The sequence below is a fragment of the Camelina sativa genome, chromosome 5, assembly GCF_030686135.1.
Source record: "Camelina sativa cultivar CO46 ecotype springtype chromosome 5, ASM3068613v1".
NCBI classification, from domain to species: Eukaryota; Viridiplantae; Streptophyta; class Magnoliopsida; order Brassicales; family Brassicaceae; genus Camelina; species Camelina sativa.
This window is the reverse complement of record NC_141884.1, coordinates 33994200-34021349: the sequence shown is the minus strand read 5'-3', so window position 1 is coordinate 34021349 and position 27150 is coordinate 33994200. Positions and strand designations below refer to the sequence as shown.

Below are 27150 nucleotides of genomic sequence, written 5' to 3'. Positions count from 1 at the left end.
TCTCTGACTGCCCATCTGTCTAAGGATGGTAAGCTGTACTCATATACACTTTCATGCCCAACTCTTCCTGAAACTAAAAGGCACACCATGCAACCTCATTACCTCCCTCACATATTTCTTAGCCAAGACTGCTGCTCCATCAAACTTCTTAATGGCCAGAAAATGTGCAGACTTGGTCAATCGATCCACAATCACCCAGATAGCATCCGTAGTACGTGACACAGGCAAACCAACCACTTAGTCCATCGTGATCATATCCCACTTCCACTATGGACCGAGTAAACTCTACAATAGGCCACCTGACACCTGATGCTCAGCCTTCACTAGCTGGAAGGTATCACACCTCACAACCTAACTAACGACATCCCTTTTTATCCCGACTCAGTGATAATACCGCTTGAGGTCGCGGTTCATCTTGGTCGCTCTTGGATGAACAGAAAACTTGCTCGAATGAGCCTCTCTCAGTATCTCTTTCCTCAGACCTCATCCTTGGGCACACAAACCCAACCATGCACTAGGATAGTCCTATTAGCAGAGACCTGATACTCCAAACCCGCAGCCTTAGAGCCGTTCACCAGAACCACATCACTCCCCTGAGCAAACCACACTCTACTCAGAAGATCCGCTCTATCAGCTACCTCCAGTCCCAATGGCTCTTGTGATATAGCACACAAACCTCAACATACTAATCTCACTCATGAAGGACTTCATATCCTGCTCCTAAGGAGAAGCCACCAGCTTCCTGCATAGAGCATCCGCCACCAAGTTAGCTTTATCGGGGTGGTAAGCTATATCCATATCATAATCCACCACTAGCTCCATCCACCGCCTCTGCCTCAAGTTCAGCTTAGTCTGAGTGAAGATATACTTCAGACTCTAATGATCTGTGTACACCTATACCTTTTCACCATAAAGATAATGTCTCGAAATCTTCAAAGCGAAAACAAAAGTTGCCATCTCCAAGTCATGGGTACGGTAGTTGCCCTCATGCTTCCAAAACTATCGCAAAGCATAGGCAATAACCTTCCTCTTCTACATAAGCACACCCTAAACTAACTCTGGAAGCATCTGTATACACCTCATATGGCTTATCCTGCTCAGGCAAGGCCAATACTGGTGTACTAGGCAACATCTGCGTCAAGCTTGTGAAAGACGTCTCACACTCCGATGACCACACAAAAAAACATCTTTCCCTGTCATACTCGCAAAATCCCTCACAAACGTCTTGTAGTAACCCCCCAAACTAAGGAAACTCTTGATCTCTATGGCTTTCTGCGGTCTATGCCAATCCTCGATGGCCTGAATCTTCTCCGAGTCAAAAGAGACTCCCTCTGTCGAAACAAAGTGACCGAGGAAACCCATCTCTCTTTGCCAGAACTGCACTTGCTCAGCTGAGCAAAAAGTTTATGCTCCTGCAGCTCGTGCAGCTTCTTCAGAACTGCCCTCAGATGGATCTCATGCTCCTCAAGACTCTTGGAATATACTAGGATGTTGTCGATGAAGATGATGACAAACTCATCTAGAAACTCTTGGAACACACCGTTCATCAACCTCATAAACGTAACTAGCGCATTGGTCTAACCAAAGGGCATCACCACAAAATCGTAGTGCTCATAACTCGTCCTGAAAGCTGTCTTCCTAACGTCCAACTTATCTATCAGAATATGATGGTAACCCGATGCCAAGTCAATCTTGGAGAACTAAGTAGCACCCCTCAACTGATCCAACAACTCATAAATCCGCGGAAGAGGGTACTTATTATTCACAGTGACTCGGTTCAGACCCCAATAATCTATACACAAGCGAAAACTTCTGTCCTTCTTATTAACAAACATTATCGGCGCTCCCCACAATGAAGTACTCGGACGTATGAATCCCTTGCCCAACAAATCCTCCAACTGCCTCTTCAGCTTTGCCGTCTCTGCTGGAGCTATCCTGTATGGTGCCTTAGACAATGGCGTCCTTCCTGGTTCCAACTCAATCATGGTAATCCTTGCAACAACTATAAACCATCCTCAAACTCCCGCACCACAGGGATTCGCCCACTGCAACCTGCCCTAAAGACTCCGGCATAATAATAATAGCCAAGTATGCCTCCCGACCCTTCCTGATCATCTTCTCTGCCTGCACAGCCAAGATAACTAGACTCCCTGAGGTCGGTCTTACTCCCTTATACACAAAACTCTTAGTTCCAGGCCTCTCAAATACAACTATACCCTGATGACAATCCAGATGTACTCTATACCGGTGCAACCAATCCATGTCCAATATTACATCATACAACTCCACTTGACTGACAACCAAATCTGTCGGCCTCGACTCTCTAGCCATCTGGATATCCACACCTCTCGCCCATCCGTGGAGTTGGATCATCCCGCCTCCAGCAACAATAACGGTCTTGAACCACTCTATGGGATCTCCACGAATGTTACTCCTCTTAGCATACTCCGGGGTAACGAAGCAATGAGTAGCTCCATAGTCAAACAACACGTGAGATGGAAATCCTCCCACCAACAAGGTCCCTACACAAACCTTATGCACTAAGAACCCTAGCATTCATGACAGACAACCATAATATCCAAAAATGACATATAAACCTCAAAGTCAAGTTTAGAAATTATACCGTGATGGCGTTACCACTAGTTTCTCCCATCTCCATTGTTGTGTACACACACGGCACTGCTAGTAATGGCAACGCTGTTTGCCCCACCCGCTGCATTCCTGGCTGCATCGCCGCCACCGCCATCAGATTCAGCTTAGGACACACTGATCTGAGATATCCCACCTCCTTGCAGTGGTATCACACTCGAGTCATCGATTTCCCTTATATGGACAACTCGCCACCCTGTGATCCAAGCTCCTACACCCGTAACATCTCGCACTGCTGGATCCTAACCTCTGCATGGTATCGAACTTTCGCTTCTGCCCTTGCACAGGCTTGCCGCCCTTGTTAAGAATATAATGCGGCTGAGCATGCTTGATCGCACAAATTCAAGGATCACTCAGCCGGATTAGAAAGGAGAGAAACTCGCCAAGGTGCAAGGTGCAACAAGGAAGATTTGATGGATTGAGGGGTCGCACAGCAGTTGCGGAAGGCTGCTGATATTCCCAACTCCAATCACTGCTAGATATGACACACTAGTCCAGCAAGAGGAGGCTGTTGCTTGGATATTACTCACCAAAAAACAAAGAAGTGTTATAGACAAAGAACAAAGAGATAGACTCATAAAACGAAAAGGAATTGATTGATTATTCTCAAATGAGATTACATGAGTTTATATAGGGATTAGAAACTTGGTAACAAATCCAAGTATTGATTATTCTTGAAACAAAAAGACAATAAATATAGATAGTTGAATGAAGACCCAACTCTTGAAGTTTGTCTTCCCAATGTGTCATTCTCACGGTGTCCTTCCCAATGTGAGTTGAACTCCATTTTCGTCACTCCTCTTTGACCACAAAATAAAGTGATTATTTTGGGCTTTCTTGAACTTGTAATAGGCTCAAAATGGACTGGACTTGATAAACAACATCCCCAATAGAATTTCTCATGCTTTATTTGGCCATAAACTCTTGAAGTGACCCATTAAGTGCATCCTTGAACTTCTCTCTCTGTTTGACTCCTTGGTCCAATTTGCTTATGAGAAACAACATGGAATGTACTATTTCTTTACCTTGGGCTTAGTAGAAACAACTCCTGGTTAGCAAACATAATTCTGGAAGCTCTTAAACCAATTACCTAAAGCTCTTCAGTTGAAAAACTAGATTGACCTCTTTTGGTAAATGAAGTGTATCCTTGTATTCTGTGGGCCAAATCTTCTGTTCCTTATCTTGTTGGAAACATAAGAGGTTCATTAACATCCTCCAAATGGTTTTGTGTCGAAATTGATCTTGAGTTTCTCTGTGTAACATGATCTTTGGCTCAGACGTGAAACTGGTACAGGGATAGATCCACTGACTTGAAATATCCATACCTTTCACATATGAACTGATCTTAATGTGCTTCCAAATCTTAGTGGTTCTGGAGTGGATAAGGTACCAGAACAGTTTAGTTCATAACTTGAATCCTTCTGACTTGGTCGGACTCCTCCGTTGAATGCTCATAGGTCTAAATCGCGTTGCCATAAGTTCGCATGATTTGTAAAATGAATAACTCCTTCATCCGAACTCTGATTGGAATGATTCCACTTCAAGATATGCTCTAGATGAGGTAAGAATGTATCCCAAATAGTCGTTTGGCTGTAAAAATTTATCTTTGACTTTGTTTGTGTTGAACAAGACTCAAGGATCTTCTTTGATGGTCTCATGATCATATCAATGCTTCGGCTGCACCGAAGGACTGATGGCCACCACCTGTGATCTCAATTCATCCTCTAAACCAACTGCAGTCTCCACCAGCTCCGCTCTCGTAGCTTAACTCCTCACCCGGCACTGAGTCCTCAGGCCATGGCGGAGAGCCAACAGGTATCTCTGCACCTGAGCCGACTCCCGCTCTATCGACCGGCCTGCATACACCACAAGTCGACTGAACTCTGCATCCAACTCCCGCATAGTATGGTTCCCCTGGGTCAACCCCAAGAATCGCGTCTCCATACGATCAGGTGACTCCCGCTGCACTCTCTGGGCCATCATTGACCTCCACCACACACACACACATCTCCCGACTGGTAGTGTAATGATCCGTATCAAGAAGTACGGACCGGACGGAGAAAACATGCCTAAAGGATGTGGAGATATCTCGGAAAAACGGAGAAAAGAAAATCTCGAAGAACGAACTAGTGACTTGAGAAAGAAGTTACTAAGTCGCGGAATGGTGCAACACCAAAGAACAAACGTGAGCCGTCAGGACATCCGGAGATTTGTACAATGGATGATTGAGGACAATGGTGAAAAGACTAAAATTTGGCCTAAGAGGAAGATGGTCGTGCAAAATGGTGAGAACAGAATGGCCACGTACCAGCCGAACGGTCGAAGTACCGCTGGACCATGGACGGATCGTACTTGAGGTACGGAAGGACCGGAGATGGACGAGAGAATTGAATGTCGCGGACGGAAGGACCGGACATAGAAAAGAGAATCAAAGGCCATGGACGGAAGGACCAGAACACGGATGAGGAAATAAAACCACGGACATGAGAACCTTGAACTGCGGACAAGCGTGGGAGCTTGGGACGGAGGAGAGACGCAGGAAGGACGAGGAAGCAGAAAAGTCCCTGCATGGGAGCTCAACGCCACGTGTCGCCAGATTAAGCCTCCTCCGCCAGCGTTTGAGATGCACGCGCGCGTGAGAGAGAATGAGAGTGTTTTACATGCAAAAAATGTGACACTTGTCACTCGATTTTTTCCACATGTCCAGCCAATGAGTCGACCAAAGAGCTTATAAATAGACCCGTTGGCTCTTCATTTGCGACCAAACCTCTCTAAAAACACCAAATCTATACCCAAAATTTTCTCTCAAACTCATGAAGAAGAAAACCAAGAAATTTCGAGCAAGGGAGAAGGAGAAGAGGAGATCTCGCCGGAGGAAGAAGCCAAAGGTCAAGGGGAGGTGCTTTCAGATCGGCGTGGTGTGGGGAAGTCCAATCGGCCAAGATCTACAAAGCTAAGGGGAGTTGTGGGTGTGGATTTGTTGTGAGTTGTGGATGTGGTTTGGTTTTAAGCAAGTAGTGGATCTTGCTTGTGGGAGGTGCATTAGCTCTCTAGCTCTTGTATTAACCTTTGAGTGATGTATGATTTCCTTGTTGCATGTAGATCTAGATGATTGCATGTAGTCAAGAAGGATTTTTGGGGTTTTTATGCATTCTTGGGGAAGAATTACTTTTTTAAAAAATGGCTACAAGTGTGAAACGTCTTGCATGCTAGTTTATGGGGATTTTTGATGGTTAAAAATAATTTAAAAATCAACTGCAAGTGTGAAATGTCTTGCATGTTCGATTTAGAAATTTTCTCGGTCATGGGGATCGATGGAAAAATTAGTAAGAATTTATCTTACTTAGTATGGGTCATTGGGGTCATGCATGTTAAGAAAAATTACTTGATTAATTTTGCATGAATTTTTGAGGAGGTTAGAACCTTGTAGACTTGGTTGAAAATCGATTCATGAGAGGGTTGATTTTTGGAGAGGCCATGCGAGAATCTCCAAGGATGGAAAAAGCCGCATGAGAGCCCTAAAATCTTGAGAAATACCTCATGAATTTGATTTAAAGATTAGTCTACATATTGGATTATTTTTGGTGAGACCATGGGAGAATCTCCAAGGGTGGAAAGAGCCGCATGTGTGTCCAAAAATCTAGAAATTATTTCTCATGAGCTTGATGGATGGTCGGTGCATTGGAGAAATACTTCTACAAGTCATGCGAGAATCTCAAGGGAGGAAAGAGCCGCATGCATGTGTGAAATGAGGAGAAAATCCCTGCATGCATAAATTAAAATATGAAAATTAAACCAAAAATTATTTGGTAAGAATATTATCTATGGGGGGATAAATATTTGGGTAGGATGCATGAATAGGGTTGCATGCATGTTTTATGTTTTCTTAAGTTGCATGATTGTTTTCTTGCTGCTTAAGTGATTATGTGTGATGTGTGATTCTTGCTTGATTGCTTGCTTGTTTTGCTTGTTTTCTTGCTTGATTGTGTGTGATTTGTGTGCTTAATTCTTTGGGGTCGTTAGAATTAGAGTTAAGTACTTGTCCTAGCTAGTCCTCGAGTTAAACGTCTTGGTTCTTAGCTAGTAGTCGATCTCTGTTCCCAACAAGTTGTGTGGAAGTCCGGTGAGCTAATCCAGAGGGATCTCATGGCAGGATATTTTTGTGCCTAGCTAGCTACTAGCCCGAACCGCTGCATGACGATGCGGCCTTGAATACCCGGTTGTTTACATGGGGTAACAACGCGGAGGAAATGGGTGTGTCCGGTTGGTTGCCTTTGTGGTATCAACGCGGAGTGGGTGTTTGGGACGAAACAAAGGATCAAAAGGCCCTAGGATTGTGGAGTTTTCCCTAGGTTGAATGTGTTCCCTAGGTTGAGTAGTTGTGTGATGTGCAAGTCTTGGCGAGATGGCCAAACTAGGTGAAGTCTAGGGTGGTCAAGTTATCTTAACGCACCGCTAGCATGATCCACCCTGGCAGTGATTGTGGGTGACGTGGTGTGGAGGCCAAGTTAGAGTCAAGGTCTAGACGAGTTGTGTCTTGATTGTTCCTAGACTTCATTGCGTGTGATTGTTTGTTATCTTGTTTTCTTGCTTGTTTACGCTTCCGCATTGCGTGCTTTGATTGTGTGATTGTTTGGGGGTAGTTGGATGGGATAAGATAGCATGTTAGAGGTGATAACATATTAGAGGGTCCCCAACTCACTGAGTAATCTTAGATTACTCACCCTTCTCCACAATTGTTTTTCTTGCAGGGAAAGTAAGTGGGTAGAGTTGGACTTAAGGAACCAGATAGGGTGTTTTCATGTTGTGTTGCAAACCCTATGTTTTTCTTGCATGTTGTTTTATCCGATTGGATCCAACTGTTTTTGCTTGAGTATTTTTGTTGATTTGTAAACAATCTTACTTAAGTAATAAATCGTGATATTTTCATATATATATTCGGACAAGTGAAAATGGTACGGTCTAGTCCGGACCAGCACAACGCCGCGTGCGTACTGTGGGTTGTAAAGCATGAGGTGCGTACATAGCGGGTAGGAGGCTGCCGGTGGACTGGCTGGGGAACCTAATTTGTTGGTGGAACATCGGCCGGATCACTGGCAGACCTCCTCTGTGACGACCTCTGGTCTGGTCCGCGGTTTGTCCGGCCAGGGGGACGATTCAGGGGCGTGACAATGGTGGTATCAGAGCGAGTTGCAAAACTCGTGTACACTTGGACTTTTCAAAAAGTTTTATCGAGTAAATGAGTCGCACACAACACTTAGAAACCGGTTTTTGCTTGTTTAGTGATTAAGTGAGCCTTAGACTAACTAGAAAATACCTTGTTGTTGTGGTGGTGTTGCAGATGTCTTCAGGTAGTGTGGATGGTGGCAATGGTTCAGGGGACAGAGTCGAGGGCAGAAGGAGCTAAGTTATCATAATGGCTTTCTCTCGACGGAGTCCGAGAGTACCCATGCGACTACGACCCTGATAATTGGAGTTTCGATGGGTTGCTAGATGGATATCAGGAGGAGGTGGACCAACATGTTAGGTCCGACCTTACCAAGAATGTGGGTGTAGAGAATGGTGAGGAAGTGAACCAGTCTGTTGAGACCGATCCTTCCGAGTGCTTGGGAGATGACAAGGATGTCAATGATGGATGGAATGATCAAGCATCGGCAATATGGGCCGAGATGCCAATCCAGGTCCAGATCACTATAGATGGACGTGGCCTGACCGTGACGGTTCCGGATACAGTACCAGAGGATGAGAGAGAAGAAATTAGGAACCGAGTCTGGGATATGTTGGCTGAGATAATGAGGGAGACTGACGATGAGGAGCCGATTGGAGTTGAAACCAACGGTGAACCTGAGATCAATGTTGGAGGTGGAACCAACGCGAGAACAGATGGAGCTGAGGGTGATGGGAACCCTAGCCCGAATGATGATGACCAGGAAGAGTACCTGGAGGTGGTGGAGATGTTGTCTAGCGACAAGGAAGGAATACTAACCCGTATTGTCGAAACAAAAAGGAGGCCAAGGGAAGCGGCTAGAGAGGAAACTCAACCGGAGCCGGTAGCGGTACCAGTACCATTATCAAACCGTGAGGAGCCAGTGGCTGACCCAGTGGCATGGATGAGCCAAGTTCGAACTTGATCAAGACCAGAGTGTGGAGGCACAAGAAGTAGAGAACCAAAGAGATGCGGCCAGGAGGATGGGTCAGTGGGATCCAATGTTGCTTGAGGTGGAGATCAACAACGAGGCTTTGATGAGGCTGTTGAGACTAGCTGAGATGGAGCTAGTGCACGAACATGAGGGTGAGGCTGAGGCGGAACCCGAGAATGTTCCAGTGCCAATGACCAAAACTGAACCAAGAGTGGGTCAAGATCATGTGGTGGAGAACCTGAATGCGGAAGGTGAAACAAGAGAAGTCGGGGGTGAACCTGTAGAGTAACAATAGATCACCAAAAGTGAATCTAGAGGAGACCCAGAGAAGGACCTTTAACAAGAACCAAGTTGTGAGGAAGTAGAGGAAGCGAGTCGAAGGTTGAGAGACTCTATGATGGAGCTAGTGGAGAAGCTGGCCGAAGAAGGAAGGTTGAGGAAAGAAATCGTACATCTGGAGCATGAACAAGGAGGTGGGAAGTGGACCAGACTCATGAGTGATATTATCGAACCATCAGAACGTGTGGAGATGCGATCGATGAGGGGGATGCCAAGAACTCGAGCACAAGCCAGAAAGCGAGTGTCCAACCCTTCCCGAGTGCAAATAAGGAACACAGTCCATTGTGCAGTATGTAGTGAGAGCGGACACCGAGTTCCGTATTGCTGGAGAGTAGCCTTGTGCACTCCAGGACCGGGATATGTTGTCGTATCTTGGGAGTGTGGTGCATTTGGGCGCCAATTACAAAACTATCCGACCAGACCCGTGAGGACGGATGAAGGTGGACCGAGTGGAAGTGAAGCTCCAGAGCCTGCGGCCTCGACCTCTGTGAACCCGCCTGCTTAACCAAGTGCCGACCAGCCGCCTGAACGATGTGAATGCAACTATAGGATGTGTAATTTCTTGAGAGAACCCTAGGCACCTGTTAGGCATGTTATAGGGTGTTGTGTAAACCTTTTGGGAAAGGTTAGAACTTACTTTTGGTTTGTAATATTCTATCTAGGTCTTGAAGACTAGATATTGAACCCGGTAGCAAGCAAAACCCCTTGCGTGATTGATTGTTTGATTGTGTGGTAGCTTGCATGTTAGTATAGATTGCATATATGTTGCATAACTAACCAAATGTTTGAGCTAGTGTTGTCTTGGCATGATTGATTGAGGATTCACCTAAACACCGTACGAACGCGATCTGACAAGCAAGACAACACAAGAGTGATCGGGAAGACACTCGAAGTAGTTGAGGCGAGAAGAGAGAATGGTGATATAAAAAGGGAGAGAAGAGAATTGTCGCGAAGGCAATCTCTAGAGGACAAAGCGATTGATCCGGGAGGGACAATCAGTTTGGAAAGAGAAACGAGAGAAGACATTTTTGCAAGGGCAAAATGTGAAAAGGTCGAACGATTGATTCGGGAGGTTCAATCAAGCAATGAAAGAGAGGAAATCCTGAGGCAAACAAAGGCAAGGGTGGAACTAAACCAAGGGAGTGGTTTAGAAATCCAAATGGCGTATTAGTCTGATGCAAAAAAAAAAATCGACTAAGTCAAGAAAGAGGGTGCAAGAAAATAATATGGCAAAGAAAGAGAGTGCAAGAAGATAATGAGTTAAGCAATTAAACTCTATGCAAAGAATTAAGTACCAAGAAAAGTTTCGACAAACTAACTTGAGGAGGAGAATGGAAGAATTCGCACTAGGTCGTAGTGACGACTAAGAAAAAGCTCTAAGATAATTGGTGAGAGCAAAGCGTACCAGAAAATAAGAAAGCGAATGTGAGTGTTATGTTAAGTAGAACTATGGTGGAGAAGAAACTCATAACCGAGAGAGGTAGGGATTCAGAAGAACCAAGGAAATGCTGGAGATGAAGAAGCTTTGATAATACAAATCATTCGAGCTATTGTTATGCTGGTAGTAACTATAACGGTGGTATCATGATAAAAGTTACAACGGTGGTCATGGAGATATCCAGAGGAAGACGTAACTGACGAGAAGTCATGGACATCACGGAAAGGTGATCGAGACGCTAGAATTTGAGGATGAATTCTTTTAAGAGGGGTAGAGTGTAATGACCCGTATCAATAAGTACGGACTGGACGGAGAAAACATGCCTAAAGGATGTGGAGATATCTCAGAAAAATGGAGAAAAAAAAATCTCGAAGAACGAACAAGTGACTTGAGAAAGAAGTTACTAAGTCGCGGAAAGGTCACAGACCAAAGAACAGACGTGAGCCGTCAGGAAATCCGGAGATTTGTACGATGGATGATTGAGGACGATGGTGAAAAGACTAAAAGATGGCCTAAGAGGAAGATGGTCGTGGAAAATGGTGAGAAGGACGTAAAACGGACCATGGGAACGGAATGGCCACGTACCAGCCAAACAATCAAAGTACCGCAGGACCATGGGCGGATCGTACATAAGGTACGGAAAGACCAGATATTGACAAGATAATCGAATGTCGCAAACAGAAGGACCGGACATAGACGAGAGAATCGAAGGCCATAGACGGAAGGACCAGGACACGGATGAGGAAATAAAACCACAGACATGAGAACTTTGAACTGCGGACAAGCGCGGGAGCTTGGGATGCAGGAGAGGCGCGGGAGCTTGGGATGCAGGAGAGACGCGGGAAGGACGAAGAAGAGGAAGAGTCCCTACATGGGAGCTCAACGCCACGTGTTGCCAGATTAAGCCTCCTCCGCCAACATTTGACATGCACGCGAGCAAGAGAGAGAATGAGTGTAACGCCCCCGAACCGTCCCTACGGCCGGACTAACCGCAGACCGGCCCTGATGTAAGCACAGGACCGGACACGTAGCCAGGAACGCTCGTACCGGACCAAGACGCCCAGGACGCGACCGAGATGCTTGCACCACTCGCGGGAAAACAGCTGGCCGGCGCACCAGAGATTACTCCGGGAGCTACGACACGATCCAAGTGCTCGTCCAAGGCCACAATATAGAAGAACAACCGGTTCGTGCAAGCATTCGTTCAAGAAGTCAACCCGGCCAAAGCAGTTCTAGTGGAGACGGTTCGCACAGCCTTCATCCTTACCCAAGGATGAAGGCGACCAAGTCGTTAGGATCATGACTCGTACTCCGGGTTTGTCCCACAAGGTTTACAGGAGAAGGTTTTGGCGACGAGTCCTAACGTAAACCTCCACGTCTTGAAGCCAATGACGTGGTTCCCGCGTCAAAGCCTAAGGCGTGTTATCTTTTACTTAAAGCTTTGCATTTTGAACTTTGTCTAGAACTTTCTTTGTAACGTTAAGTAGGGTGACATGTGTGGTTCTGTTTAAACCACTTAGAAGGGCGACGTGTTCTCCATCAAAGGAAACACGTCAAGGGCAAACGTGTGCGGACCATAGCGAGTCCGCGTGTCCCTAGTATCCTCTAAACTCTCACACTATTTAAACCCTCTCTTACTTTGTAAAACGCAGACTTGAATGAAATATAAACTTTTCCAAATAGCGAATCTTTGTTTCTTGTCTCACTCCTCTCTTTAGACCTAGTCTGGGATTAACTATCGAGAAACCCTAGCCGATCTCGATTCGGGTTCGCCATCGTCTAGACCGTATCGCGAGTAGAGCCAACACTCGTGTGTCGTCATTCAATCCACCCTCGCTTCTATTCCTCCTAGTAGACCCATCATTTAGTTTACTAGCCGCTTTCCAATTTCGACGGCCGATCTGTACCGCTACCGCAACAGACCGTCTGTACGACCGACGACGTGACTATCGTCGATCTCGCGTTCCACTCGTTTGTTTTCCACCAAAACTTGTTTCCACTGTTTGTTTATCCTCTACAACCATTCTACAAAGTTTGGCCCGAGGAAAGTTGTCTCTAGCCTAAGCGACCCGAAGACGATATTTTCAGTCTGTACCGCGAGAAGACCGGTGCTCACATCAGCTGGTATCAGAGCTCAATGTTCCTAACCGAAGGTTGTGTCTTTCTGAACCCAGAAACTCATTTCCATTTGTTTAAAGTTTGAATTTTGAGCGTTTCTAGTAGTCTCGTTTGCTTTCCCTTGTTTCGTTAGATTGTTGGTTTAAATTGGTGCATGCGTAGTGTTGTTGGTAGATTGTTTAGGTTGTTGTTTGTTCATCGTGTTCTTAGAATTGTTCATCCGTGTTCTTGTTTAGAAGCCAATAGATCAAAAATGTTTAGTATTTGCTTTTGCGTTTGTGTTGTGGTCCCAAAAGTTTGTCGTGTATCGCTTTTGCTTTTGCTTTTGATTAGTCATAGGTTTACTTTTGCAACGCTGTCATCCATCATTTTCTTGGCCAAAGAAAATATCTAGTCGTTTTCCATTGAAACGTAATATACTCACAAATATTTGTTCTTTTGTTTCAACGAGGTTTAAAATCAATCGGACAGCGCATCGTGTACGGAACGAGCCACGTCACCATTGACCGTCCGTACAAGCACCATGGCCGAACAACATCCACCGGAGATCCCTTTACCTCCACTGGAGATTGGCGCCACCTTGACGGCCCTTCGCAACAGCATAGAGCGCTTGGCCGAGCGAATGACACCTTGACGGCCCATGCGGCGCCAACGACAAGAGCTGGAACGAAGAGATCAATGTGACGAGGACTATGAACCGCGTCTGAGGCGACGACATCGACGCGACGATCAGTACGAGGATGCACCGCGGCCTAACGAACCTGGTCATAAAATGACGGCACCAACCTTTGCCGGCAAATCTGACCCGGAGGCCTACCTTGACTGGGAGAGACGAATGGACCACCTTTACTCCTGGTACAACTATCCAGAGCTTCGCAAGATCACTTATGCCATGGCCCAGTTCACTGACTACGCACTTACATGGTGGGATCGATTGGTGGCCGAACAACGCCGCAACCATGACCGACCGATTGCTACATGGGAGGTCATGAAAGCCGGACTAGGCCAAAAATTATTGCATTTTCAACTCGTCTGATATGTCTGTATTTTGCATCTCCTTAGCCTGTATTTGTCATGCCTTTAGCTAGGACAACTAGTTGTTTTGCATCATTTTAGAACCTCTTTCGTACATTTTGCATGTTTAGGAAGTTTCTGCATCATTCTTGCATACATTGCGCATTTCGGAGTTTTTCAGGTGTTTAGGAGACGTTGGAAGCGCACACAATCGAGCGCTCCTCACTTCCTAAACCGAGCCCTCCTCACTTCCTAAAACGAGCCATGCTCCTCACTTCTACAACCGAGCCATGCTCCTCACTTCTACAGTCGAGCCCTCCTCAGTTCTACAATCAGGCTACTCCTCGCTTCCACAATCGAGCCATCACTCGAGCCACCGGTCTAGGGATTCAGCTTTTGACGTCTTCATGAAAGTTGTAGAGAATTGAGTCATCTTTCCAATGCCGTTTATTTCAAGCCAATCGGAGGTGTGGTTCAAGAGTTATCATTGTTTTAGTGGATACGTATACACCCAGCTCGAGCCACTTTCACAGACCATGCTCGAGCCATTTTCACTCACACCACTGGAGCCACTCCTACTCATTCCACTCGACCTCACTCTAGGGAGAGACGACACACGACTCGACCGCACATGTCAGGAAGACGTTCCGTCTTATGCGCTTCAGGAGATTCCCAAACCGACGCTTCACCTTGTCGTTTTAAGTTTTAGGGATTTACATGTTTTTTACTATAAATACATTTTGTTAAGTCTTGTTTTGGATATCTTAGTTTTTATCTCGTTTTGTTCTTAAGGTTTACGGAGCCTCCAAAAAAAACGTTCTGAGACTTGTATTTCCAATATCTTTGAGATTATTGAGATTTTGCATTTGATTCCTTTTACAAAGTTGTTCACCTTATTTTTATCCACCTAATGATGCTTGATTCAATGATTTATGTGTTTGCATGCTTGATGATGAATTTCGGATCTGAGTAGTGTAGTAGTTCTTGAGGATGGGATAGATTAGGTGGAGGATCTTAGGATGTAGAGTGTTTAAGCTTTGATTGTATGACTCCCTTCTGGACTAGAATTAGAAATACTAGTTTCTCTCTGATCAATTGGAACTAGGTTTTAGACATCTCCGCACCCAAAAGGTGTTCGATGAAATGTCTGACCAACTAGTGCTAGAGACTTACGTTCCTAGCCTAAGAGATTAGTTGTCTAGGATGTTTGTTGACGTGAATGAACTTGTTTTTCATGCCATGCTTGATCATGTTTCTCTAGCGAGAGCTAGGTTTGGAAGTGGTTGAGTTTGAGTAGCTTTTGTCAAGAGATTGTATTAGCTAAGAAGTGATGCTCATTATTTAGGGATGGTTTGCTTGTGACATGTTAAACACGCTATAGACTAGGATACTCCACCGACATCAATTACTCCCATCCTTAGGACTTCTTTCTTTCTGATTTTTATTACATTCCCGGAACTGTTTCGTTTGTTCATGCTTAGAATCGTTCTCAGTTTCTCTCATTCTTGCTTGCTTCTTGTCATACATTTTCGTTTCTGTTTCTGTAATTCATTTCATTTTGTATTTTGACCATTCTAGGATTGTTAGAAAAACTCTCTCTTGAATTGGCTTAACTTGTGATTGCTTGATTGCATCTTGAGTGACTAGCATCATCCCATTTGGATTGACACCTTAAGTATTACAACGCATAAGGTTAATTGAGACCTACTAGGAGACAAAAAAATCTTAGTATCAATTTGGCGCCGTTGCCATTTGGGATTCTTTTTGCTACATTTAAGATTTCAAGTTTTGCAAGATTAAGTTCTGTTACAATTATCATTCCGAATACTGACTTGCTTTGGTTTTCTGCTTGTTTGTTTTGCATCTCAGGTACCTGTTGATTGCAACCTTGCATGCACACCAGATCAAGAGGGCATCAAAATCTCGTTCCTGTTATTGACGAAATCAATCGGTTGCAACGCCCACGACAGGCTCGTCAACCCACTGATCATCCCGCACAAGTCACTATGGAACAACAGCATGAACCACATCAGGGACCGCGAAACATTGGTGCTGGGGATGCCCCGAACACTCATACTCAGCGTGCTGGAATCGTCCCTCCCGCAGTGCCGAACAACAACTTTGAGATCAAAAGTGGTCTGATCACCATGATCCAAGGAAACAAGTTTCACGGGTTGCCTATGGAGGATCCACTCGACCACTTGGACGAGTTCGACCGTCTTTGTGGTCTCACCAAGATCAACGGCGTGAGTGAGGACGGTTACAAGTTGCGCCTCTTCCCATTCTCCCCGGGAGACAAGGCTCATCAATGGGAGAAAAACCTTCCCAAGGGATCAATCACCACCTGGGATGGCTGCAAGAAGGCATTCTTGGCCAAGTTTTTCTCCAACTCTCGAACAGCACGTCTCAGGAATGAGATTTCCAGCTTCACTCAGAAGAGCTCAGAATCATTCTGTGAAGCATGGGAGCGTTTCAAGGGTTACCACAGTCAGTGCCCACACCATGGTTTCAGCAACGAGTCATTACTGAGTACTCTCTACCGTGGTGTCCTTCCCAAAATACGTATGCTGCTTGACACCGCTTCTAACGGTAACTTCCTGAACAAGGACGTCGATGAAGGTTGGCAACTGGTGGAGAATCTCGCTCAGTCCGACGGCAACTACAACGAGGATTATGACCGCACATTTCGCGGCGACGCTGGGTCTGAAGAGAAGTACAAGAAGGACCGCAAGAATGTAAATGAGAAGCTTGACCGTATCTTGCTGAGCCAGCAGAGGAGCGTCCACTTCGTCTCTGAGGACGACCCTTTCCAAGTTCCAGATGGGGAGGGTGAGCAGAGTGAAGAGATCAGCTATGTTCAGAATCAGGGTGGCTACAACAAAGGTTACAACCCCTACAAGACGAATCCCAATTTGTCTTACCGAAGTACCAATGTTGCTAATCCACAAGATCAGGTGTACCCTCCTCAACAACAACAGCAAGGGCAACAAAAACCTTTTGTGCCTTACAATCCGGGATTCGCTCCAAAACAACAGTTCCAGCAGGGTTACCAAGCTCCCTCGGGACCACCGCTAGGATTCCGCCCTCAACCAGTTCAGCCTACACCAACCACAGATCAAGAACTGAAGCAGATGATGCAACAAATTCTTCAGGGTCAAGCTAGCGGTTCCATGGATACTGCGAAGAAGTTCGCTGACCTAAGTCAGAGGATGGAATGTTCCTACAATGATCTGAACATCAAATTCGAAACTCTGAATTCGAAGATAAGGTACATGGAGGGCCAATCGGCTTCTACTTCTGCACCAAAGCCTGGCCAATTCCCAGGTAAAGCTGTTCAGAACCCCAAGGAATTTGCCAATGCCATTACACTGAGAAGTGGGAAAACATTGCCTCCCAGGCAAGGAGTTCCAGACGTCACTGAGGACAGTGCGGAACTAGATGGAGAGGATTTTAGTCAGGATGACACTCAGATGGAGAACCCCGTCGAGGCAGTCAAAGATCCAATCGAGCCAGTGAAGCAATCCGAGCCTGAAGCTGTTAAGGAGCCTGCTGTTCCTGAAGACAGACCTGTGAGGTTCATCCCTCCACCGTACAAGCCTCCTCTACCATTTCCAGTGAGGTTCAAGAAGCAGCTTACTGAGAAGTACAAAGCCTTGTTCGAAAAGCAAGTCAAGGAGATTGAGTTGAGAATGCCATTGCTAGATGCATTCGCACTTGTTCCTCACTACCAGAAATTCCTCAAGGACTTAGTGATGGAGGGATCAAAAGAAGTTCAAGGCATGGTGGTACTAAGTCTTGAGTGCAGTGCAATCATCCAGAAGAAGGTTGTACCCAAGAAGCTCAAAGATCCTGGATCATTCACTCTTCCCTGCTCCATTGGGCCCATGTCTTTTGAGAGGTGCTTATGTGGTCTTGGCGCTTCAGTGAATCTGATGCCATTCTCTGTGGCTAAGAGGTTGGGTTTCACAAGGTTTAAGGGATGCGACATCTCCCTCATCCTTGCAGATAGATCAGTGAGACTTCCACATGGTATCTTAGAGGACTTACCTGTCAGGATCAGGGACGTGGAAGTACCAACTGACTTCGTGGTTCTGGAGATGGATGAAGAACCTAAAGATCCTCTGATTTTAGGAAGACCGTTCCTAGCGACTGCTGGAGCCATCATTGATGTCAGAAATGGCAAGATTGATCTTAATCTGGGCGATGACTTCATCATGAAGTTTGATATCAAGGATACTCTGAAGAAGCCAACAATAGGAGGACAAGTCTTCTATATTGAAGAGATGGATAAGTTGGCTGATGAGCTGTTGGAGGAACTAGCTGAGGAGGATCATCTCAAAACTGCTCTAACCAAGGATGGAGAAGAAGGGTTCCTGCATGGGGAGACCACTTGTTACAAGAATATGCTAGATTCCCACAGAGAAACGGATGGATCAGAGGAATTCGAGCAGCTATCTGACGCAAAGGAGGTACGTGCAGTTGAGACAGAGAGTTCAGAACGTGATATCTCCCACTCGACCGCGATCATTCCAGACTCCCGTGCTGACGACTGGTCGGAACTGAAAGCTCCGAAGGTAGAACTCAAAACTCTCCATTCCGGACTCAGGTACATTTTTCTGGGAACCAATTCTACTTATCCTGTCATAGTGAATGCTAGGTTGAGTGATGATGAATTGGGGTTGCTAGTAACTGAGCTAAAAAAGTTTAGAAAGGCCATAGGTTATTCTTTAGATGATATCAAAGGAATCTCACCTAGTCTTTGCACACATAGGATCAATCTTGAAAATGAGTCTTATGCTAGTATTGAACCCCAAAGAAGATTGAACCCTAATCTGAAAGAAGTAGTAAAGAAAGAAATCCTAAAACTGCTTGATGCTGGAGTTATCTATCCTATCTCTGATAGTACTTGGGTATCTCCAGTGCACTGTGTACCTAAGAAGGGAGGCATAACTGTGATCAAAAACGACAAAAATGAGTTAATCCCAACTAGAACCATCACAGGACATAGGATGTGTATAGATTATAGGAAGTTGAATGTTGTATCTAGGAAAGATCATTTTCCTTTGTCTTTCATTGATCAAATGTTGGAAAGACTAGCTAGTCATCCCTATTATTGTTTCCTTGATGGGTATAGTGGATTCTTCCAAATCCCTATTCACCCAAATGATCAGGAAAAGACAACCTTTACTTGTCCCTATGGCACTTTTGCCTACAGACGCATGCCATTTGGTTTGTGCAATGCTCCTGCCACCTTTCAGAGGTGCATGACTTCAATTTTCTCGGATTTAATTGAGGAGTCAGTGGAAGTGTTTATGGACGACTTCTCTGTATACGGTTCCACTTTCTCCTCCTGTTTGTTAAATTTGTGCAGGGTATTGACGCGATGTGAGGAGACGAACCTGGTGCTGAACTGGGAGAAGTGCCATTTCATGGTTGAAGAAGGGATTGTTCTGGGACACAAAATTTCTGAGAAAGGGATTGAGGTTGACAAAGCTAAGATAGAGGTCATGGTTCAGCTTCAACCGCCTAAGACAGTGAAGGACATCAGGAGTTTTCTGGGACATGCTGGGTTTTATAGGAGATTCATCAAGGACTTCTCAAAAATTGCAAGACCTTTGACAAGGTTGCTGTGCAAGGAGGTTGAGTTCGAATTTGATTCAGCATGTTTGGAAGCTTTCAGCAAGATCAAGGAGGCCTTGGTTTCGGCACCCATAGTTCAAGCTCCGAATTGGGATCATCCTTTTGAGATCATGTGTGATGCTTCAGACTTCGCAGTTGGAGCAGTTCTGGGACAGCGAATTGACAAGAAGCTTCATGTCATCTACTACGCCAGTCGCACCTTGGACGAGACCCAGGGAAGGTATGCTACCACGGAGAAGGAACTCCTAGCAGTTGTGTTTGCATTCGAAAAATTCAGGAGTTATCTTGTGGGTTCGAAAGTCATTGTGTATACCGATCATGCCGCTCTGAGACACATCTACTCGAAGAAGGATACCAAACCGAGACTGTTGAGATGGATCCTGCTTCTCCAAGAGTTTGACATGGAGATAGTAGACAAGAAAGGAATAGAAAATGGAGTTGCAGACAACTTGTCAAGGATGAGGATTGAAGATGCTGTTCCAATTGATGACTCAATGCCTGAGGAACAACTTCTCGTCGCCCAGGTTTGTGAGCGGATGCATGACACAGGGGTTGAGAACCTAAAAATCAGATGCATGGCGATCACTTCTGAGACTGCACCCTGGTATGCAGATGTTGTGAATTACAAGGTATGTGGAGAAGTTCCTGATGACATGGATCCATACAGGAAGAAAAAACTTTTTAGAGAGGTCAACCACTACTTCTGGCATGAACCCTATCTGTACAAGAGAGGTTCTGACGGTCTGTTCAGGAGGTGCATAGCAGAAGGGGAAGTGCAGGGAGTGCTTGAGCATTGTCATGGTTCCGTCTATGGAGGTCATTTCGCCACATTCAAGACAGCTCAGAAGGTTCTCCAAGCAGGTCTCTGGTGGCCAACCTTGTTCAAAGACGCTCACAACTTCATCACCAAGTGTGACGCTTGTCAGAGGATGGGCAACATCACAAGAAGGAATGAGATGCCCCAGAATCCGATCCTGGAAGTAGAAATATTTGATGTTTGGGGTATAGACTTCATGGGACCTTTCAACCCTCCATCTAATGGTAACGTCTACATTCTGGTAGCAGTTGATTACGTTTCCAAATGGGTTGAAGCCATTGCCAGTCCTACCAATGATCACAAGGTAGTTCTAAGCTGTTCAAAAGTATAATCTTTCCAAGGTACGGGATACCCAGAGCAGTGATCAGCGATGGTGGTACTCATTTTGTCAACATAGTGTTTGAGAGTATGCTGCGAAAATACGGGGTCAAGCACAAGGTGTCTACTGCATACCACCCTCAGACCAGCGGACAGGTAGAAGTCTCGAATAAGCAGATTAAAGGTATCTTGTCAAGGATCGTTGGGTTTTCAAAGAAAGATTGGTCTGTGAAGCTGGACGAGACTCTCTGGGCGTACAGAACAGCATTCAAGACGCCAATAGGCAGAACACCATTTCAGCTGGTTTATGGTAAAGCATGTCATCTCCCTGTAGAAGTTGAGTACAAGGCGCTTTGGGCTATTAAGTTGTTGAACTTGGACATTGACACAGCTCAAGCTAAGAGAACTCTACACATCCATGAGCTGGAAGAAATACGACTTGATGCTTATGAGAGCTCTAAGATTTACAAGGAAAGGACAAAGAATTTTCATGACAAGAAGATTATTGTCAAGGATCTCAAGGCTGGGGATCAAATTTTGCTTTTCAACTCCAAACTTAAGTTATTTCCTGGAAAGCTTAAGTCTAGGTGGTCTGGACCGTTTGACATCAAGGAAGTTCTGCCATTCGGAGCCATCACTCTTCTGAACAAGGATGGTACTGAATTCACTGTAAATGGTCAGAGAGTCAAGAAATATTTAGCTGATCAGGTCCGACCAGAGGGGTTTTCTGTGCTCCTCCATGAACCCCAAAAAGCATAAAAAGCTGAAAAGTCAAGCTAGGGACTTTAAACAAGCTCATTTGGGAGGAAGTCCCAAAGGTATTACTGTAAATATTTTTAGGATCCTTGTGTTTTTAATTTTTGTTTTTGGTTTTCTGTGTTCAGGAATCTACAGAAGGGAGTGGGTGCAACAAAGATAGAGGATACAGAGAAAAGCAGAGTGAAAAGGAGAGGGAGTGATTCAAAAAATAAAAAATAAAAAAAAAAATAAAAAAAAAATAAAAAAAAAATAAAAAAAAAATATATATCGACCTACTTTGTTGGCTTCCCCTCCCACGTGAACCTCTATTATCTCCCATCACCTCACTCCCCCCTCTCTTGTTCCCTCACACCAAACACCCAAACTTTCTGTCCCATCACCCACCACCTCTCCTCACTCTTACAACTTTCCTCCTCTTTAAATTAACTCTCCTTTCTCTTCTTCACTTACGCTCACCTTCACCTTCACCATTATCATATCTTTTTCCTGCAACCCCTCCTCCCAAATTTCTCCCCTCGCCGTCGCTGCACATCACACTCAACCACACCAGCTTCCACGCTGCTAGAGCTCTCGCCTTTCAGCCCCACTCGCCTGACGTTATCAAGATTGACTCGATTCGACGAACATCCTCATTCCTCTTGTTCATCACCGACTCGAAGCCATTGTTCCATCTGAGACCAGCTTCAACAACACTGTCGATTCCCCATTCCGTGAAGCATCGCGTCACATCCACATACCGTCAATCGAGCCGTGTCCGAGAAGCACCAATCGAGCCGTTGTCTTCACCTGCTCCGGCAAAGCTGCACATCACAATCGAGCTGTGTCCAGGGAGCGTCAATCGAGCCGCGTCCGCCATCCACCGTTCAACTCCGCTCGAGCAACCACCGCACAACGCTCTTGGAATCCTGCTCAACCCGTCGTTCTCGCTGCAGACCCTTGCTCGAGCTACCGCACATCGACACGCCTGAACCGTTCGCACATATCAATCGAGCCGTCCTCATACCATCAATCGAGCCACGGTCGAACGTCTTCAATCGAGCCACGCTCGATTCTCTCCTCCACGCACGATTCGAGCAGTCCCTCAAGCTCTCAATCGAGCCACGACCCGCGCACGAATCGATCGGTTATCTCTCTCTTAGCACTCTTCATTTTCAACTCGGTAATTAGTTTTGTTATTGGCTCACTAACCTATTAACGCTTAATTTTGAGTTTACATGTTTCAGAGAAACAGAAAAAGTACAGAGCTTATACACGAGATGAGAGAAGCATACGGTTGTGTTGCTGGAGAACGTTCATCCCCCGAATCCATGGCGAGGCGTTTCATGGAAATGAAGAACATGGTTGACGAGGTTGTTGGGGGTTCAGGCCAAGCAGCGGGGTCAAGCAGACCAGCAAATCCGTTTACTAAAAGCAAGAGTCGCGGGAAGAGACCGGCGCAAGCTTCAAACTCAAGAGAGGAGGGAAGTGATTACGAACAGGAGGAACCTAAGTTGCGCTCCGAACAAGCTCCCAGGAAATCTGTAAAACGGAGGAGCGCTGAGACGAAACTAACTCCCAAGGAATACTATGAGTTGTTCCAGCAGGTGGAGTTCGCTGGAACAAGATATCCCCATGTCGAGACTATGCAGCAACTCGGGATTTTGGAGGATGTTTAATATCTGTTTAGGCGGTGCCATCTGGAGAGAATCATGAACACACCCAAAAACGGATATAGGGAGGAGACAATTCAGTTCCTTTGTACTCTGGAGACGCACCTGTATGCGGATGAGCTGGGAATGATGTCTGATGGAGGTCTGGGCTATATTACATTTCGCGTTCACGGCCAGTTCTACAATCTCACCTTCAGAACCGTTGAAGAGAGGTTTGGATTTCCAAGCGGAACGGGGACTACACCGCAGTTTGATCGGGATGAGATGTCCGCACTCTGGGCAACGATTGGGGGCACGCCCTCATTCACTTCATCGAAGACAAAAGCGCTGAACGTGCGAAGCCCAGTGTTGCGCTACTTCCAAAAGGCGGTCACCAATGCATTTTATGCCAAAGAGATTAAGGGGTACATGACAAATGGCGAGCTTGAGATGATCGATCTGGCGATTAAGGGACTCTCATTCACTGCCATGGATTGCACCGCGCTGCAAGGTGACATATCCAACACTTCCGTCTCCCTCTACCTTATCAACTACATGATGACATACAAGAATTGGGTATCGCGAGTCAGCAACAACAGCACTCCTGGAGTGATGTGCATGGGAGGCGTAGTGACTTGCTTCCTTGAGGCTGCTGGTGTTCCCCTAAACTCTGAGCCGCACCCACCACGTTGGATTGACATCAACAACCTGCGACAGTTGCGCACTCTGGAGCGGGGTCTGAGACAGGGACGGTTGATCTACAAGTTTGTGCATCCTGCGGTCGGTCCCTCGAGATTACTCCTCCCTTGCGTCGAGTTGACTTCAATCTTAGGGGGAGAGCATATCGAGTTCATCCCTCCCACGGATCTCTTATACAATTCTGACGCTGAAGGGGAAACGTGCGCCGAGCCAATGGAAGAGGACACAGCGGAATATCGCCCAGAGGAGTACCACCCAGAGCAGTTCCACTTCGAGGAGTACTCGGATCCGAGAATGTCAAAGGGGGTCAGAGCAGCTCATCACAGACTCAACCTGCTTCAACAATGGGGGAAAGCCAGAGACAAAACGGTGAGCCGTTTCACCAAGACTGTCATGAACTTCATGCGTAAGTTTAGCTGTTCCACTTCCACAACCGCGGTCCCTAGGTCTATCCCCGAGGATACCAGACCAATGCCAGGACGCCCTTCCGCGAACCTAGAGCGAACACCTACTCCGATTCCATCTCCAGCACGTCAATCCTCATATGTGCCACGGCAGCGCCAACCTTCTCCCGTCCCTTCACGCCACTCGTCACATGAATCTAGGGAGAGAAAAGGACACGGTTCGCGTGGTTCAAGAGCCTCCTCAAGTCGTCGATCAGCGCGTCGTTCTGCAGCTCAAGCTGAGCAAGAGGTTGAGCAACAAGTTGAGCAGCAAGACGATTATCAGCCTACGGATGTGGTAGTATTAGTCTCGGACCATGGTGAGTCCAGGGTCGACGACATGCAGTGTGACGAGCAGCCGAACATATATCAGAACACGCAAGCTGTTGAGCAGCAAGTCGACCAACCGGCTGACGTCACACCCGCGGATCCTGCACAAGGCGAAGGGCAGAGTCATTTTCACACACCAACTCCTTGGGCGAGCTCAGACTCCTTCTTCTACTACTGAGGTACTCCGACCCTCCATTTGTACATACCATTTCATTCCTGCATTGTTTCTGTTGTGATTCTTAAATCCTCCTGCAAATTTTTCTTACACAGGAGACTGTGTAATTTAAGTTTGGGGGAGGGTTTGAGATGATGTATCTGATGTTGTGTTCTGTGATTCTTATTTTAATTTTTACACCATATCATATTTGAGTTTGCATCATATCTATTGCATAAAAAAAAAAAACAAAAAAAAAAAAAACAGAAAAAAATCGAAAATCTCCACAAAAACAGAGTGTTCATGTAGTTTGCATTCGCATTTTAGGATTGAGTCTAGTGTTGTGCATGTAGGGTTGTTGCATTTAGCATAGGGGTTGATGATGATTGTAACCTTGTTAGCATGCTGGATTCAATAGGATAGGATCAAGGCCCTTGTTATTAGTTCTTTGATGCTTATTGATTGAACTTGAAAATGTAAAATTGAAGCATGTTTTGAATTGATATCATTCCCTATCTACTTGAACCTAATCTTGACTTGCAATTATCATGTGATGCATTGAAGTTGAACTCATGGATACCATACACATACTTGGATTGTCTTTCACATTTTTACCACCCTTGTCAATCCAAGTAGCTGATTCCCATCTTTGGAACAGTTCCCCGCACCCTTAACCAACCGTTCTTTCAAGCCAATTGTTTTCTTGAGTGTCAGGCCTTTTCCGAGTTGAGCTTGTTAGAAAGTGTTAGGTTCTAACCGACAAGAGTAGGATCCTGTGTAGTTCTAGTTCGCGTTATCCGGACTAGTAGGACTAGGTGAGAACTCGAATTTTGGGTATTGGGTATGGATTTGTGCAGAAAAGTAAAGAAGTGGAAAGTCTTTAGGAGGGGGATGTGTTTACATAGTTTACAAGTCTAGTAAAGGATTTGGGGTGAGCAAAGTAAAAAGAGTTATTGGTTCTGGGCATAAAATAAAAAGATTAGACAAAGAAAAGAAAAGAAAAAAAATAAAAAAAATACTTAAGATGTCTAGAGTCCCTAGAAGGAAAGAAAACGAACCATAGTGATAATAAAGATCTCCCAATCCGCTAGAATGAAAAGAAGTGAACTCTTCCTAAGACTAAGTGTAAAAAGTTTGAGATGAAGTTTCTGATGAAGGGTAGAGATAGGACCAACTTCGGTTTGGAGTGTTCTTTGGGTAGACAGGGCGCTGCTCTTGTATGTATCAGTTGGTTTCAACCTTTAGCCTTCTCTTAAGCTCAACTCCTTTTCGTGAGAGAACCTTGTTCTGTATTGATAAAACCACGTGATGAGGAGACCATCTATGTCTCAAACCTTTACCCTAGCCAAATGAGTTCAATGACATTGTTTAGCTTGATTCACGGTTCTCTGTTAATGAATGTTAAAGGGGATGATTGATAGGATAGCATGTGTAGATTTGAAATAAAGTTCCTTCACCATGCATCATAGAACTAAAAACAAGGACCTTGATTCTAACTACTCTATTCAGCATGTTTTAGGTTCTGAGACCCCATCTTCACACCTCTCTTCCATACTCTGTTCTTGATAGTTTGCTTGAGGGCAAGCAAAGAATAAGTTTGGGGGAGTTGATATGTCTGTATTTTGCATCTCCTTAGCCTGTATTTGTCATGCCTTTAGCTAGGAAAACTAGTTGTTTTGCATCATTTTAGAACCTCTTTCGTACATTTTGCATGTTTAGGAAGTTTCTGCATCATTCTTGCATACATTGCGCATTTCGGAGTTTTTCAGGTGTTTAGGAGACGTTGGAAGCGCACACAATCGAGCGCTCCTCACTTCTACAACCGAGCCATGCTCCTCACTTCTACAGTCGAGCCCTCCTCAGTTCTACAATCGGGCTACTCCTCGCTTCCACAATCGAGCCATCACTCGAGCCACCGGTCTAGGGATTCAGCTTTTGACGTCTTCGTGAAAGTTGTAGAGAATTGAGTCATCTTTCCAATGCCGTTTATTTCAAGCCAATCGGAGGTGTGGTTCAAGAGTTATCATCAATTTAGTGGATACGTATACACCCAGCTCGAGCCACTTTCATAGACCATGCTCGAGCCATTTTCACTCACACCACTGGAGCCACTCCTACTCATTCCACTCGACCTCACTCTAGGGAGAGACGACACACGACTCGACCGCACATGTCAGGAAGACGTTCCGTCTTATGCGCTTCAGGAGATTCCCAAACCGACGCTTCACCTTGTCGTTTTAAGTTTTAGGGATTTACATGTTTTTTACTATAAATACATTTTGTTAAGTCTTGTTTTGGATATCTTAGTTTTTATCTCGTTTTGTTCTTAAGGTTTACGGAGCCTCCAAAAAAAACGTTCTGAGACTTGTATTTCCAATATCTTTGAGATTATTGAGATTTTGCATTTGATTCCTTTTACAAAGTTGTTCACCTTATTTTTATCCACCTAATGATGCTTGATTCAATGATTTATGTGTTTGCATGCTTGATGATGAATTTCGGATCTGAGTAGTGTAGTAGTTCTTGAGGATGGGATAGATTAGGTGGAGGATCTTAGGATGTAGAGTGTTTAAGCTTTGATTGTATGACTCCCTTCTGGACTAGAATTAGAAATACTAGTTTCTCTCTGATCAATTGGAACTAGGTTTTAGACATCTCCGCACC

At 45.3% G+C, this 27150-nt stretch overlaps 2 protein-coding genes and 1 non-coding gene across 3 annotated transcripts; 2 read left to right on the top strand and 1 right to left on the bottom strand.

Moving 5' to 3' along the window:
- Positions 1-15810: 15810 nt before the first annotated feature.
- LOC147944714 (uncharacterized) lies at positions 15811-16861 on the top strand. Its single transcript, XM_087512696.1, has 2 exons — positions 15811-16527; positions 16851-16861. The coding sequence occupies exons 1-2, from the start codon at positions 15846-15848 to the stop codon at positions 16859-16861; spliced, it is 693 nt and encodes a 230-aa protein (XP_087368822.1). The 5' UTR covers positions 15811-15845.
- Positions 16101-16207, bottom strand: LOC147944715 (small nucleolar RNA R71). The gene has a single exon (XR_015558629.1). It is a non-coding gene; the product is annotated as a small nucleolar RNA R71 (small nucleolar RNA).
- A 7-nt stretch (positions 16862-16868) lies between the features above and the next one.
- LOC147944713 (uncharacterized) lies at positions 16869-22887 on the top strand. The gene is made up of 6 exons (XM_087512695.1): positions 16869-18198; positions 18232-19862; positions 20347-20396; positions 20497-21033; positions 21358-21412; positions 22456-22887. Exons 1-6 carry the CDS (start codon positions 16869-16871, stop codon positions 22885-22887), a joined length of 4035 nt encoding a protein of 1344 aa, XP_087368821.1.
- Positions 22888-27150: the final 4263 nt, after the last annotated feature.

Excerpts from the sequence above, each read along its gene's own strand:
- LOC147944714 (XM_087512696.1), top strand. The coding sequence starts at position 15,846 with ATGATCCAAGGAAACAAGTTTCACGGGTTGCCTATGGAGGATCCACTC.
- LOC147944713 (XM_087512695.1), top strand. The coding sequence starts at position 16,869 with ATGGATACTGCGAAGAAGTTCGCTGACCTAAGTCAGAGGATGGAATGT. Across the intron at positions 20,397-20,496 it reads ATGGTAACGTCTACATTCTG|GTACGGGATACCCAGAGCAG; the intron begins GTAGCAGTTGAT and ends AATCTTTCCAAG. Across the intron at positions 21,413-22,455 it reads AGGATACAGAGAAAAGCAGA|AGAAACAGAAAAAGTACAGA; the intron begins GTGAAAAGGAGA and ends TACATGTTTCAG.